The following is a 16,270-nucleotide window of genomic DNA, read 5'->3' as shown; positions in this document are numbered from 1 at the left end:
GAACAGGGGAACCACAATTGCTATCCTCCAGTCTTCTGGCACTATTCCTGTAGACAATGACGATTTAAAGATCAATGCCAAAGGCTCGGGAATCTCCTCCCTGGCTTCCCAGAGGATCCTAGGATAAATCCCATCCGGCCCAGGGGGATGTATCTATTTTCACACTCTGCAGGATTTCTAATACCTCTTCCTTGTGAACCTCAATCACACCTAGCCTAGTAGCCTGTATCTCTGTATTCTCCTCGACAACATTGTCGTTTTCTAGAGTGAATACTGTCGAAAAATATTCATTTAGGGCTTCCCCATCTCCTCTGACTCCACACACAACTTACCACTACTATCCTTGATTGGCCCTAATCTTACTCTTGTCATTCTTTTATTCCTTAAATACCTATAGAAAGCTTTAGGGTTTACCCTGATCCTATCCGCCAGCAACTTCTCATGTCTCCTCCTGGCTCTTCTGAGCTCTCTCTTTAGGTCTTTCCAGGCTACCTTGTAACCCTCAAGTGCCCTAACTGAGCCTTCACATCTCATCCTAATATAAGCCTTCTTCTTCCCCTTGACCAGAGATTCCACTTCCTTCGTAAACCACTGCTCCCGTACTCTACAGCTTCCTCCTTGCCTGACAGGTACATCCTTATCTAGGACACACGGGAGCTTTTCCTTGAATAAGCTCCACATTTCTAATGTGCCCATCCCCTGTAGTTTCCTTCCCCATCCTATGCTTCCTAAATCTTGCCTAATCGCATTGTAATTGCCTTTCCCCCAGCTGTAACTCTTGCCCAGTGATATACACCTATCCCTTTCTATCACTAAAGTAAACATAACAGAATTGTGATCGCTATCACCAAAGTACTCACCTACTTCCAAATCTAACACCTGGCTGGGCAAAAAAAGAATATGAGCATGGAATGGCTGTTAGAAGGGAACTGAGGAGTCTTCTATTGGTGTCAAAATGGTACACATACAGAAAGAGGCTGGGTGAGGACAAGGTAATACATATGGATATGCAGGATCATTTTAGATTACTTAATGAGTACTTCATATCAGCATTTCCTAAGGAGCTGAGTGTTAATAGAAACTATTCAAAGCAGAGATAGTGGTAGCAATAGATGGGATGAAAACTGACAGGTAAGACATCATGGAAAAGCTGGCTATTCTTAATTTGGATAAGTCGCCTGCTTCAGGTGACTTGTATCACATGCTGCTGAAGGAAGGGGATGGATATAACAGCAGAGTTCCATAATTTTCCAATGTCCCCTCGAGACACCAGAGGATTAAAGCTCTAAATGTGGTCTGACCATAGCCATTTAAAGCCTCAGAAGTACATCCCTGCTTTTTTCTTCTAGTCCTCTCGAGATGAATGACAACACTGTAGATGCCTTCTTAGCTTCCAACTCGACCTGCAAGTTTACTTTAAGAAAATCTTGGACTAGGATTCCCAAGTCCCTCTGCACTCCAGATTTCTGAATTATCTCCCCATTTAGAAAATAGTCCATGCCTCTACACTTCCTACCAAAATGCTGGACCTCACAATTTCCCACGTTGTGCTCCATCTGCCACTTCTTTGCCCACTCTCCTAACCTGTCTAAATCTTTCTGCAGCCTCCCTGCCTCCTCAATACTACCTGTCCCTCTACCTATCTTTGTCTCATCTGCAAACTTGGCCAGAATGTCCTCAGTTCCTTCATCCAGATCATTAATGTATGAAGTGAATACTGAGCCTTGCGGAACACCTCAGTCACTGATTTCCAAACTGAGAAGGACCCTTTTATTCACACTCTCTGCTTTCTGCCAGACAGCCAAGCTTCTATCCATGCTAGTACCTTGCCTCTAACACCATGAGCCCGTATCTGATTCCTCCTCTGTGGCATTTTAATCAAAGGCTTTCTGAAAGTCCAGATAAATAACATCCATTTGCTCTCCTTTATCTAATATACTCGTTACCTCCTCAAAAGAATTCTAATAGATTTGTCAGGCGTGTCCTCTCTTGGGTGAAACCATGTTGACTTTGCCCTATTTCACCATGCTCTTCCATGTATTCAGAAAACTCATCCTTCATAATGGACTCCAAACTCTTACCAATGACTGAGGTCAGGCTAATCAGCCTATACAGAGGAACCTTGATTATCTGGCACTCAATTATCTGAATATTGAATTAGCCAGCAAGATCACAAGATCACATGTTATTCAGCATTCGATTAACTGAACAAAATACTCACCACCCGTGTCCTTCGGATAATTGAGGTTCCTCTGTAATTTCCCATCTTTTGTCTTACTCCCTTCTTAAATAGGGGAGTTACATTAGTGATTTTCCAGTCTTTTGGGACCCTCCCTGACTCCAGTGATACCTGAAAGATCACTAAAGCTTCCACTACTTCTTTAGCTATCTCCTTTGGAACTCTAGGGTGTAACCCATCTGGTCCAGGTGATTTATCAACTTTCAGACCTTTCAGTTTTTCTAGCACCTTCTCCTTGGCAATGGCCACCGTATTCATTTCCGTCCCCTAACTCTCTTGAATTTTTGGGAAGTTACTTGAGTCTTCCACATTGAAGATTAATTGGGGTACTTTAGTTCCCAGAACATGAGGTGGCATGAAGAAGAGTTAAAAAGTCAAATACAACCCTAATGCTAGCTTGTTTTAACAGGAGCAGGAGAGGAAGCCAGCAATCAATGGGTTAGTTATTTAAAGAATTATAATGAGGTTGTACACTACAGAATTATCCAGCATTTTCAAATGAAACCTAGCCAGACAAATTTTCAAGGTCTCAAGGAACATAGTGACTAAAAAGGAGAGGACTCTGAAATCCAGCACTTGTCTGCTAGATCCCAACCCCTGTGATAGGGCAGCCCCCAATTTTCCAACAGCTGCTCCCTCTTTGCTCTCCCCTCCCTGGCTCTAGTCTGGTGCCAAAGGTCAATGCTGCAGACAGACAGACTGTTAACCTGATCAGCTGCAAATGGGAAGCAAACAAGTACATGCTAATTAAATCCTGCCATTTCAATCAGCAAAACTTGAAGAAAATTAATTCTTCCAGATTTTCATTCTCAAAACAATTCCCTGCTCCACCTCTGCTTTCAGGCTAACAGTACGGCCAATATCCCCTTTCCGTCCCACATTCAAACTTGCCCTTCTGAAATCCTATATATTTCTGGAGTAGCTTTCATGCGCAAAGAGTGTATTCAGCTAATAGGCATAAACAATGGATGGAGGGAAGGGTCTATTTTTATTTGCTTTTGGGATGCATGGGTCATTGGCTTTGAATTGTGAAAACCACACTAATGGCTTAAAACAACAAAGAGATGCATTTAATGTCATAAGAAATTGATGAAGAACATACAGCTCTTCAAGCCAGCTCTGCCATTCGATAAGATTATGGCTGATTAGATTATGGATTTAAATGTACTTTCCTGCCTGTCGTCCATAATCCTGAACTCCCTTGGAGATCTAAAAATCTAACTTAACCTTCCACAAATTCTTGAATAAATCTGAAATGTTAGCTATAAAGAAATAAAATTTTGAAACTGAGAAATTAAAGCTTGTTTTAGAAGAGGTTAGATCATGGATTTATGCTCAAGATTCAAAATCTCAAATTCTGAAAACTCTTGTCTAAGAGAAGAAAAGGAGTGAAAAGAGGAAGCAAGACAACACCAGTATTATGCATTTAACCTAAAAATGGTCCAGGAGAAAGGTAGGAAAATCAACACTTGATGAACAATAGGAAAGAATTAAAACAATTAATAAATGCAGTTTTAACCATAATTAACAATGGTAAACTATTATTTCACACTGATGAACTTTTCCCCCTCTATAAAGGACAATGAATTATACTCTATCAATACATTAACAGTCATACAAACAAATACTGAAATGGACATGAACTTGCTGATGCTTTAGCCAAAATAAAAAACACACTGCTTTTCATTTTAATTCACCAAACCTTCAAAAGGGAAAAAACAAATCAATAAACCCACAGTGAATCAATCTGCCACCTGACAGACTTCTCTTCAGAAGCCATGCGCTTTGAAGTATGTCCAATTACAGTTCCTCATTTTAACTGATTCTCTTTATTCCCTGTGGTGATAATGTCAATCAAATTTACAGCTGGCAATAGGACAGAAACAGAAGATCCAAGTCCCGTATCTGTAATTGATAATAAATAACATATGGAATTGAAAACATAATAGTTTAAATGAAATCAAGATTAGACTATATTAAAAAGTTTAACACCAGGAAGTATCAAAACTATTTTTTATTTTTGATAATATGTAAAAATTCCTAAAGTTCTCTATTTGCAGTCAAAACTAAATTCTAAATGCTGAAATTTAACAAAAAGATATAACTCCTATGAAGAATTTTATTCAAACTCACTGTATCATTCCAAAAATAATAATTGAACCAGTACAGGACCATTTTTTTAAAAAAATTCATTCATGTGATGCGAATGTCAGTGGCTGGATTAGAATTTTTTGCCCATCCATAATTAGTCAAAGTCAGAGAGATGTACAGAAACAGACGCTTCAGTCCAACATATTCATGCTGGCCAGACGTTCTAATCTAGTCCCATTTGCCAGCACCCGGCCCATATCCCTATAAACCCTTCCTATTCATATACCCATTCTGATGCCTCTTAAATGTTGCAATTGTACCAGTGTCCACAACTTCCTCTGGCAGCTCATTCCATTCATGCACACCCTCTGTGTGAAGAAGTTGCCCCTTAAGTCCTTTTTAAATCTTTCCCATCTCATCCTAAACCTTTGCCACCTAGTTATGGACTCCCCCAACCCAGTGAAAAAGACAGTGTCTATTTATCCTATCCATGCCCCTTATGATTTTATAAGCCTCTATAAGGTCACCCTTCAGCTTACAACGCTCCAGAGAAACCAGTCCCAGCTTATTCAGCCTCTCCCAATAGCTCAAACCTTTCAACCTTGGCAACATCCTTATAAATCTTTTCTGAACTCGTTCAGGTTTCACAAATATCCTTCTGATAGGAGGGAAATCAGAATTGCACACAATATTCCAAAAGTGGCCTAACCAATGTCCTGTACAGCCACAACAAGACCTCCCAGTTCCTATACATGATGCTCTGACCAATAAAAGAAAAGCATACCAAATGCCTTCTTCACTATCCTAACTACCTGCGACTCCACTTTCAAGGAACTACGAACCTGCATTCCAAGGTCTCTTTGTTCAGCAACATTCCCCAGGACCTTATATTAAGTGTATAAGTCCTGCCCTAATTTACCTTTCCAAAATGCAGCACCTCACATTTATCGGAATTAAACTCCATCTGCCACATTGCCAAAGAGGCAGTTAAGAGTCAACCACATTGCTGTTGGTCTGGAGTCACATTTAGGCAATTTAAGTGAAGGAGACAGATTTCCTTCCCTAAAGGACATTAGGGAAGCAGTTGGATTTTTCCTTACCATCTACATAACATCGTTAGACTCTCATTTCCAGATCATTAATGAATACAACTGCCATGACGGGATTTGAACCCAGGTCCCCACAACATAACCTGTAAAACTTATTGGGGGTATCCTAGCAATATGAATGATAGCTTACTCACAAAGCGAAGATTTTTTAAAAATAAACTAAAATGCACAGCTGAAGAGGCATTACCTACTTTGCACTATCATAAAGACCATATTTTTTCTGAACTGCATAGACTAAAAAAATTAGAAAAGGTATTGCTTTAAACCAAAAAACTGGAAGAACTGCCTTTTTAAAAACTGGAACTCATTGAGTTATATCTACAATGTTGCTTTATTCAAACAGCGTGATGACTCAGTGGTAGCAGTTCAAGCAGTGTAGAGGGAAAACTAGATGCATCATTTTTGTGTGGTTTGTATTATGCATGCTTGTGTGCATGCATATATGGCCACATGCACACATGACAGTCCTATAATCTTTTTTTCAATTGACCAGTTGCCAACGGCTCAGCATATTTACAATTACTCAATTGATTCCTAGACAATTGGTTACAGCCCCGTATGTGAATAACGGAAATATTTAGTTTACAAAAAAAAAAGCACCTCAGTTTCTCAGTCTCTCTCTCCTTCTGTGGAGAAGGAAAAGAAAATCTCCCAATAGCTGTTTTCACTCAGCAGTTCCCTATAAATGCACTCTCTGCAAATTGCCTGTTCAAAGGAAATTAGAAACCACCTTCAGAAACACAGATGGAGCAAATTCTCAACCAATGAATGAAAATCAGCATCTATGTGGAAACAACCTTGTCTCGCCAGCAAGGAAACAGAAGGAACTGCAAGTACACAACTCATCAACATCTGTGGCCCACAATGGTGCTATCAAATTTTGTTTTCCTTTGTAAGCTTTAATATCCTTGTCTTGCCTTTTTGTGTGCTTGTTTATATTTGTAAAAGGATTTACGCAAGGAGTGGAGTTAAAGTTTGAGTTATTTGTTAGCAAAGTATGTTTATTTCTTGACTTTGATTAAAAACAGATTACCGTAATTATTTTCTTGTTACTGGAAAAATCTCGTGTGCATATTCATTAAACTGAATTAGACACGTAAAATTGAGTGTTTTGTGGCTGAATCAAATTTTTACACTTGCAACGAATCTAGGAAAAGTGGGGCTTGATTTCCATTGCACTAAGTCATGACAGCATTTTCCATCACATATCTGGAATATTGGAATGCAGAAGCTTTGTGGATAAATATAATCAAATCAAGCAATGAGTGCTCACATTAACTCAAAATCATCTACCCCAGAATGCAGTGTAAATATAGCTACAGTGATCATTAACAAACAATTGTACTCTCTTTTTAAGGATTCATTTAATATCACTTTCGGCATTTAACAATTGGGTATTATCTAAGTGGGATCAGCAAACAATACACTCAGGTATGGAATGCAAATAAATTTCAAATGAAGGACAATGTTTTTTATTCTAATCAAAAGCACCATCTGGAGGCAATGCAGCGAAAAAAAAAGTGACTACATAAAGAAAAGTTGAAATAAACAAACTCTCCAGCTCTGATCTGCAGCTTTTTTTTGGCAGCATGGGTATTAATCTGCAGTTGCATACAGTGTCAATGCTGCAAAAGTAGGTAATCAGTCAGTCAAACTGAAAAATCCAAGGTTTGCAAGCCTGTTCCAAAGTACTACACAGTGTGTAAAGTAATACAACAGACAGGGCTTTCTTTGAACGGAGAAGACTTTGGATGGTCTGTTGGAGATGGTAAAATTATGAAAGGATGGGACACAGTAAATGTTGTCTTTCTAGTGACTGGTTATGTCAATGAGCCCTCATTTTAAATACAAAATTAAATGGACTGAAATTTAAGACAGAAAACACCTTTTTTTATTAAAAGGAATTTGATTTTGAGGCTTTAGAATGCAAAGCTAAAAGTTTTTAAAGACAACAGGTATGTTTATAACAAATACAAATGAACATACAAACAAGGAACAACAGCAAGTCATTTGACCCTTTGAGCCTGCTTTTTTAAGGTCATGGCTGATCTGATTTTAACCACAAATCTACATTCCTGAATATCCCTGATAGATTCTTCATTACAGAGGGAACCTTGTACATTTCAACAAGTTTACCTCTGAAAATGGATGACAAATTATGCTACCTATATTTTATTTTATAGTTAATGTAATTTTGCAAACAAATTGGTCAAACATTTGATATACATTTTAAAATTGTACTCTCCTCAAGCTTTTTTATGACATCATTTCAACACATTATGGCTAATATCAATAGATAATAGGTGCAGGAGTAGGCCATTCTACCCTTCGAGTCAGCACCACCATTCATTATGATCATGGCTGATCATCCTCAATCAGTATTGAGGATATTCTGTAAATACAATGTGTTCCGGGGGAAACGTGAAAATCCCATCACTCTGCAGAGAAACAGGTCATTAGAGCAAGTGTGAAAGTATGCGTGAACATGAAATTTTCAACATGAGTTTTGGTTTTGCCCCCATGCTTCATTTTGTAATTCCAACCCAAGTAAAGCAAGGGGCAAAAGCAGTCCAAGGAGGGTCTCACTCCATTTGCTTCATCTGATTTAAAATTTGTGTTACATTTACAATGTAACTGGAGGACTATGAATTTTGCTTCACACCAACAGTTTATTTATTGTATTTACGCATCTTAAGCAACAGGAACAAACTATAAGTCTTAAATCAAAGTGATTCTTGTGATCATAATATTGTTGACGCTGGAGAAAATATAAAATTCATATAGCTCAGCAGACAAACAAATCAATCGTTCAGGATGCAACCAGTTTTGTATCAATATGGCAGTTTTAAATTCAAAATATAACTTTTGAAACCAGAGAATTTCTATCAGTTAATTTTGTTATGCAAGACATTCTACTAAGAGCAGCTAAGAATTTCAATTTTGCTTTTGTTATTCAAGACCCATAATAAAATTTACCTCTGCTCCAAGGCTCAGACAGAAGATCCCATCCTCAAAAGCTGAATGAGTGTCAATGTGGGGAGGAATCCCTATAAAGATAATTGCAAAAAAAAAATTACAATATTAATATAGTTCAAATAAAACTAATGAAAATGTTGACTTTTGCTATTTTATTGCTATGATTTGCTGAATATAACAACACATTTTCTGAAAGGTCAACCTTGAGATTAATGCAACATAATCAGGAACTTCTGTGTTTGTTAATCCCAAATATTAGTCAGTTTTGTGTTTACGTGTTATATTAAAATATACAAATGAGAATTTCAGAATAAAGAAAATTCTGTTTATGCATATTACAGTTGTATAAGTTCTGCTATAAACACACATTTTACTAATGCAAATTCACTGTAATGTAATTGACAAATTGGGGACATGGTTTCCAAAGTGTGAATTTTTAAAACGATTACATCGCCAACACTAAGTGCTGTTGCTAAAGCGCAATTTTTCTATAATGCAGGGTTGCACAAGAATGCAACAATGCATTATAGAAGAACAACCTGTATAAAGAGGTTGAAAATAAATCACCACAATCTGTCATTGATGATAAGGAACACCACCCTAAATTAACAAAACTAACATTTGGCTAACACAGGAGATTCTCTTTAGCTTTCATTGTCTGATCCACAATTAGAATAACTTGAAGTGTAAAGTATATTTCACCTTGTCCAGGCTCATATTGATTTATTGTTAGTTGATCAGGTTTAAATTTTACGTATCCCTTTTTTATGAACTGCTCCAAAATGTCATCACAAATCTCAGGAAGACCTAAAATTAAAATAAACACAATAACAAAAATTATCTGAACTATTCAATTGCTTCTAACTTTGCACTGAAAAGAAATACAAACTAAATGCCTGAAAAATGTTTAAATTTATGGGCCTAAGTATGCACAGAAATAGTCAAATTATTCACAAGCACCATGATTATTCTGATCCAAAGATCAAGAAAATGAAATCAGCTAACATTATAAATTGGGAACGTGAAAATTAATCAATTTCAAATTGTGTTTTTGTGCCATTAGAGATACTCATTTCTGGGATTTAAAAAACACCTTCATCTTGAAAACAAAACCCATGCATCTTATTCAGAATTTAGGACAGACAGAAATATTTTCCTTAATTGTGTTCATCATTAAAATTAAGGTTAAGAGACTGCAGATTGGGGTATTCATTAAATAACAACTTTTGTGGACACACGAAGATGCATTAGCCCTTCTAAAGGGGCTGGTATTCTTTTACATAGCTCAAATCAAAACAAATTAAACTATTTGATCCAACTAATTTACTTGAAAGACTACCCAATGGCCTTTTAAGGGCGAGTGGCATAGTTTTATTTTGTTCAATTCAGTTAGTTAGTTTCGACTGACTTAAAAAAAAAAAGAGTAGAAGGAAACACATGCTAAGTCTTGTGGAACAGTAGTACTGTCCCCAGTATCTGAAATGATTAAATACTTTGCAAGAAGTTTCTTTACAAATGGTGAGTTGTTGAGTTAAGATGTACAGTTACAAAGAAGTTAAGATTGTTGTGTTTTGGCACTGCATCTTTAAGTTTGGATAAAAATGAAGAGATACTTGTGGTCCATTCTGAAGTCTGCTGGAGAACATTCTTGGGTGATATGAGCTGTTGAAAATTAAGTTTTGCTGGAGTTTAAAAGCATGATGCTTGCATTTGGAGATGATGAGGGCAGCATTAGCCTTTATAATGATTAGATTGTTCAACTCAAGTCCCAGGAACATGTTGAGAATGTCAAACTGTGAACAGTTGAGCCTTAAAATGTCAATTTACTTCCAAAATGAACGAGTTGAGGTCCAAGGAAGCAGGATCAGCATTTCTACTTGGATACAATGGCCATGTGATTCAAATTGCCGAACAGGTTGGCTTCAAGAGTGAAAGATTTTTCTAATCACTCGTAATCTGCCAAGGTACAGACAAGAGATTGCAGCTACAGGTTGAAAGTCTCTGTAGTGGATTGCTCAGGAATATGGGTGGGAGAACATGCTTGGATTAGAGAGGGCATATGTGTGGAATTGAAAAGAGGCAGAAAGTTTCACAAATTGCACAAGAGAGAAAATCTCCAGGAAAAGCCATCGCCTATTAAAAAATAAGTGTTCAAGTTAAAAAAGGATACCAGGCTGGGAACGGAAAAGAATACAAGTAAATCCTCAGCAGCTAAGAATCACTTGGACTGATCTGGCAAAAAAATATAAAATAACATTAAAGAGATAATATTCTTGATTGTGTTACAAGAGGAAAGCTTTGTTCTTTCATTCTGAATATCTATATGCAAATGACAGCTTTATACTCTCCTTTACCAAGTAGCAACTTCAGAGTAGGTTTACCTGCACTATTTTACCCAAATAAAAGGAAACTGAGAGGGACATGGAAATGCTTATGGCATAAAATTAATATCAAGCTGAAGTCCGAAACAAAAATACTGTTTATCATGTAGCTCATACTCTCAAAAACACAGACAGAACTTTTTATTGAATTGTCATACTCTGTTCAGTTACTATTCCAAGCACGACAATAGTAATGACCATAAAAATGCTTTAGGCTTCCACATAATTAAGTATAAAAATTATTAGCAAGGCAATTTTTTAAAGTCAAATAACATCCACCACAAGCACTTTGCTTTTACATTGTCATATTTCACTCTGCATTACAGAAAATCAGATTTTTCCTGTGATAATTTCTGCAGTTGTTTACAAGTCACTTATTTTGTTACAAAAAAAACTTGTATGCCATCCAATGTACCTCCAGGTAGGGGTTTATCTTTGTCTACATTGTTGTTGTCATAGCGGAATTCATAACCATAATGCTTCACTCTTCGATGTTTCAGAGATCTCTGGGCTAGAAATAAAAAAAAAACTAAATTGCAGGCTTCATCTTGGAGACTGAATTCCAATGCCAGATATAGTTTACATTTAAAAAAAGGTTTTGAAAACAAGTTGTGCTTTATATTGTCAAATTCCTTAAAACGAAAAATTATGAAAAAAGCAGAGTAAACAATTCACATGTTAATTTGTAATTTTATTCACAGTAGTTGATACACTAAAAATATCAAATCTGCTCATAAAATGTCAAGTAAACAAATAACTATTTTATTCACCATGCTTTTACTATGGTCACTATTTTGTAGCTTTTTATTTTGAACCATATTCAAATTATTTAAGTGAGATTACGTGACCGACTGTGCAAGAACAAAAATTACAGTGCAGTTTGGGAATTAGAAAGACAACTGAATAGAGAACAGCAAGTTGTTATATCAATGGACTACATACAGATATACTGGAGAGATTACTCGTCAATATCACTTTACATGGTTGTGGGCAGCATATCTCATACAAAGAAGGTGCAGTGGCCAACTGGACTGATACTTAGACTGTAAACCAAAATCCAAGGGTCAATCCTCATCTGGATATGGCTGACAAATCACTGGTCTTATTTTTCTTTTTTTAGGAATCTCATCATATGCTGCTGCTCTATAAATTGTATCTTGAAGTATGCAGGTATATTGAGCCTCATCTGATCTCAAAAGCTCAGGTCTGGTTAGTACCTGGACACGAGATCATCTGGAACACCAGTAAGTATTTAGAGACTTGCAGCATTGTATTCATGTCTTTATAACTGGGCCGGACGGTCAGGGTTCAAATCCCATCTACCCCATAAGTATGCCTTAACCTGTTCAATCTGATTAAAACAAACACCTAAAAAAGAACTGATTTCTTAAAATTTTCTGCTTCATAAAACAAGTCACTCATCAGCTTCTTTGTGATCAGTGTTTGATCACAATGTTTGGAGCTGAAACGAGAAATGGGAGTTGTGATGTCAATATTCTAATGGAATGGCAAATCCAAGCTTATTGACTGTATGTCCTAATTCTAGGATGGATGGGTGGGAACTTGATGAGGCTATCAGCAGAAACATTTAAGACCATACATCAGAATATGAAATAGCAATAACTCATCAGGGCAGTACTCATCTGCCTCTCATCAGATTAATAGAAAAATACAAAAAGACATGACCCACTCTCACTAGTGCCCTGACATATGGATGAGGAAGGATACCACTTCGACTAGGACAACACATACATCCTCTGACAAGCCAAACAGAGACACGCACAAGAATTCCTTGAAGCACAACATTCTAACCAGACCTCTATCAACAAACACATTGACTTGTATCCCATTTACCACCCCCTGATTAAAAAAAATGGAAATGACATCACCATAGGAAATCATGTCACCACAGGAAATTACATCACCAACCCAAGGAAACCCAAATATATAAATAGAAAGTGTGCTATACCACCAGGACCTCATCCGGAGACTCACTAAAGATGTTACCTAGTATGATGACAAAATGTCTGAAAACAAACCTTCCAGCTTAGCGAGCAAACCGACATCCAGAACCTCAACCTGAGCTACAAATCTTCTTTAAAAATTGCTAATAGAAAAATAGTTAGTCGACGAACATACAATTGGTTATTCTATATTTAATGAATTTAGATAATTATATATATTAACTACAGTTTTTCTCTGTACTACTTACCATTTTCCACTGTTGCATATGGGCTTCCATCTGCAAATATCAAAAGCCTCTTCTCATATTCAGCAGAAATGAAGTCTTCAACCACCAGAAGACCTGGTGGTAGGCTTGAATGAGAAACATCTTCACTAACAACTTGAAAAAGAAATTAATTCTTTTTAACCCTTCCACTACAGTGTCTTAATTAGCATAAACAATTACAATTACCTTAACACATTTCTGCTTATGGACACATGTAAACTGATGAATACCCATGTCAACATCAGTTTTCCATACAAGCAAAAATTCCTAAACGAATAAACTGACACTAACTTGCAGTGCAATTCAGCAGTGAGAAATGAAACAGAAAAGCAGGGGAGGCAAGTGAGACACAGATTACACTGCAGATGAATTGTGCAGAATGACCAGGCATGTAGGTGGCATTATACTAACATCCCTTACACTAACTCTTGGCAGCAGATACCAGACTGAACAGACCTTTTTCAGGATCCCCTTCAGTCACTTTGCATGAGAAAGGGACCAGAAAAGATGGTCAAAAGATAGCCTCTCTCTCCTCACCCTGGCTGGACAAATGGATCAGCAGGTTCACTCTTCTGTGGTTGAAAATAAAATGGGTCACAAGTAGAGCCTTGCCTTTGCGACCAGGAATATTTGCATCTTGATGGATAGCAAGGATAATCTGCGCCCCCAAAAAGGAACCACCAGTAATGGAAGGTGATTTGCAAATCTCAAGGTCAACATCCCTGCACAGAGATACAAACTTTCCCGGGGACGGTCTGCTAAACAAGGTTGACAATGGCCATGCCTTCTCCATCCCAAAACTGAAGTGCACTGGTAAAGTCATATTGCCATCTGGATCACCCTAGTCAACCAGCTATTGGGACATCTGACAGGGCTAACTGACTGATTGTTCATGAGGCAAGTTAGAGGAATGTTAATGCAAGTGACACTCAAATCTGAAAAGGACACTACTAAGGGACTGTTCTATACAGCGGAAATAATGCTTCACATGCTGAGGAAAGGAAAAAAAGCACATAAGAGACAAAAGTCAGTGATAAACCTGAAGACTGGGATAATTTCAGAATCCAGCAAAAGATGGTTAAAGTTATAATAAAGACAGAAAATTAACAATGAGGGCAAACTTGCAAGGAATATAAAACTGACAATAAGAGCATCTTTAAATACATTAAAAGGAAAAGGGGTCAAAGTAAATAAACGCCTGTTGGAAAATAAATCTCAGGAGATGGCTATTTGTGAGTTACCAGAAATTGTTGAAGAAGATAAACAGATAGTTTGCATCGGTCTTTACAGTGGAAAATACTTCAAATATCCCATTAATACTAAAGAATATGGCTTGCATCCAAGAATCCTAAAAACTGTAGGTACAGAAATGGTGGGTGCATTAGTTGTAATACTACAACAATAGTTTGATTTTGGAGAAGTACCAGAGGATTGGCAAACTGCCAATGTGGCATCCTGATTCAAACTAAGAGGGAGGCAAAAATCACTGTAGACCAACTAGCCTCACGTCTATTATTAGAAAAATGTTGAAATCAACTATTAAAGAAGTAATAGCAACACATTTGGAAATGGTAGGCTGCGCAAGTACAAGGTAAAAACAATGACTGCAGATGCTGAAAACCAAATACTGGATTAGTGGTGCTGGAAGAGCACAGCAGTTCAGGCAGCATCCAACGAGCAGCAAAAGCCCTTCATCAGGAATAAAGTACTGCGTAAGTACAGTCAGCATGGCTTCATGAAAGAGAAATCTCCAATTTATTAGACTTTTACGAAGAAGTCTTAATCACCGTGGTACAGGGGATCCAGTAGGTGTGCTGTATTTGGTCTTGCAAAAGGCACTTGACAAGATACCTCACAAGAGATTTAAGTCATAAGATGGAGTTGAGGGTAATATATTGGTGTGAATTGAGAATTGGCTAATGGGCAGGAGAGAGAGTCAACACAAGGGATTTTTTTCCAGTTGGCAATATGTAACCAGTGCAGATCCACAGCAATCCACAGCAGATCCACTGGGATCACAACAGCTTACAAATACATATGAAGCAAATGTACAGTAGCCAAATTTGGCAAACACAAAGTAGGTGGATAGGCAAGTCACAAAGGGATACAAACAAAAATTGGAGAAATAATGATACTTGTCAGTGGGCAAGTGTTGTACAATGTGAAATTGTTCATTTTAGAAAGGAGGATAAAAAGGACAGTATTATTTCAATGGAGGAAAGGGACTTGGGGGTACTGGTGCACAAAACATAAAAAGCTAGCACGTAGGTACAGCAGGTAATCAGGAAGGCTAATAGAAAGTTGGCTCTTATTTCAAGAAAGTTGCAGTATATGATGTATCAGCATAAGCATCAAGATGTAATGGTATCACAATTGAGTAACAGTAACTACAAAGGCATGAAGGAGGAGCTGGCCAGAGTTGATTGGCAGGAGATCCTGGCAGGAAAGACAGTGGAGCAGCAATGGCAGGGTTTTCTGGGGGTAATTCAGGACGCACAACAGAAATTCACCTCCAGGAAAGAACATGCTGAAGGGAGGACAAGGGAATCGTGGCTGACAAGGGAAGTCAGGGACAGCATAAAAGCAAAAGGAAAGTATATAATATGGTGAAGATTAGTGGAAAGCTATTTAAAAAAACAGCAGAGGACAATAAAAAAGACAATAAGGGGGCACAAGGTGAAATGAGGGTAAACCAGTTAGTAACACAAAAGAAGATTGCAAGGGCTTTTTAAAGGATATATACAAGGTAACAGAGTCAACAGAGAACATTAGATCACTGGAAAATAAGGCTGGAGTAGTAGTAATGGGGAACAAAGAAATGGAGGAGGAACTGATTATGTACTTTGCATCACTCTTCACAGCGGAAGACACTTGCAGCATACTAGAACTGCAAGAGTGTCAGTGGGCAGAGGTGAACGTAGTAGCATTCTAAGGAGAAGGTGCTGGGAAGCTAAATAGTCTGAAGGTGATTAAATCACTCGGACCAGATGGACTACACTCCAAAGCTGCAAAGGAGGTAGCTTGGAGATTGAAGAGGCATTGAAGCTGATCTTTAAGTATGACTGGAGTCAGGAAAGGTGCCAAAGGACTGCAAAATAGCTAAAGTGACACCCCTGTTTAAGAAGTTGAGGGGTGGGGCGGGAGGCAGAAGAAGCAGTTAGCCTGACCTCAGTCATTGATAAGACTTTAAGAGTCCATTATTAAAATATGAGATTTGCGGAGTTCCAGGAAATGCATGGTAGAA

At 37.7% G+C, this 16,270-nt stretch overlaps 1 protein-coding gene across 1 annotated transcript in view; it reads right to left on the bottom strand.

Annotated features, from left to right (window-relative positions):
- The window catches only part of alkbh8 (alkB homolog 8, tRNA methyltransferase), a 61,091-nt gene that overhangs the window by 35,989 nt on the left and 8,832 nt on the right, over positions 1-16,270 (bottom strand). Inside the window, exons 3-6 of the mRNA XM_072577480.1 lie at positions 13,009-13,140; positions 11,212-11,307; positions 9,118-9,222; positions 8,416-8,486 (exon numbers count right to left, since the gene is read on the bottom strand). Coding sequence (XP_072433581.1) covers positions 8,416-8,486; positions 9,118-9,222; positions 11,212-11,307; positions 13,009-13,140 — 404 coding nt within the window. The remainder of the gene's footprint in view (positions 1-8,415; positions 8,487-9,117; positions 9,223-11,211; positions 11,308-13,008; positions 13,141-16,270) is intronic.

Source organism: Chiloscyllium punctatum, chromosome 9 (genome assembly GCF_047496795.1).
Source record: "Chiloscyllium punctatum isolate Juve2018m chromosome 9, sChiPun1.3, whole genome shotgun sequence".
Lineage (NCBI taxonomy): Eukaryota > Metazoa > Chordata > Chondrichthyes > Orectolobiformes > Hemiscylliidae > Chiloscyllium > Chiloscyllium punctatum.
This window is presented reverse-complemented; position numbering and strand designations above follow the sequence as displayed.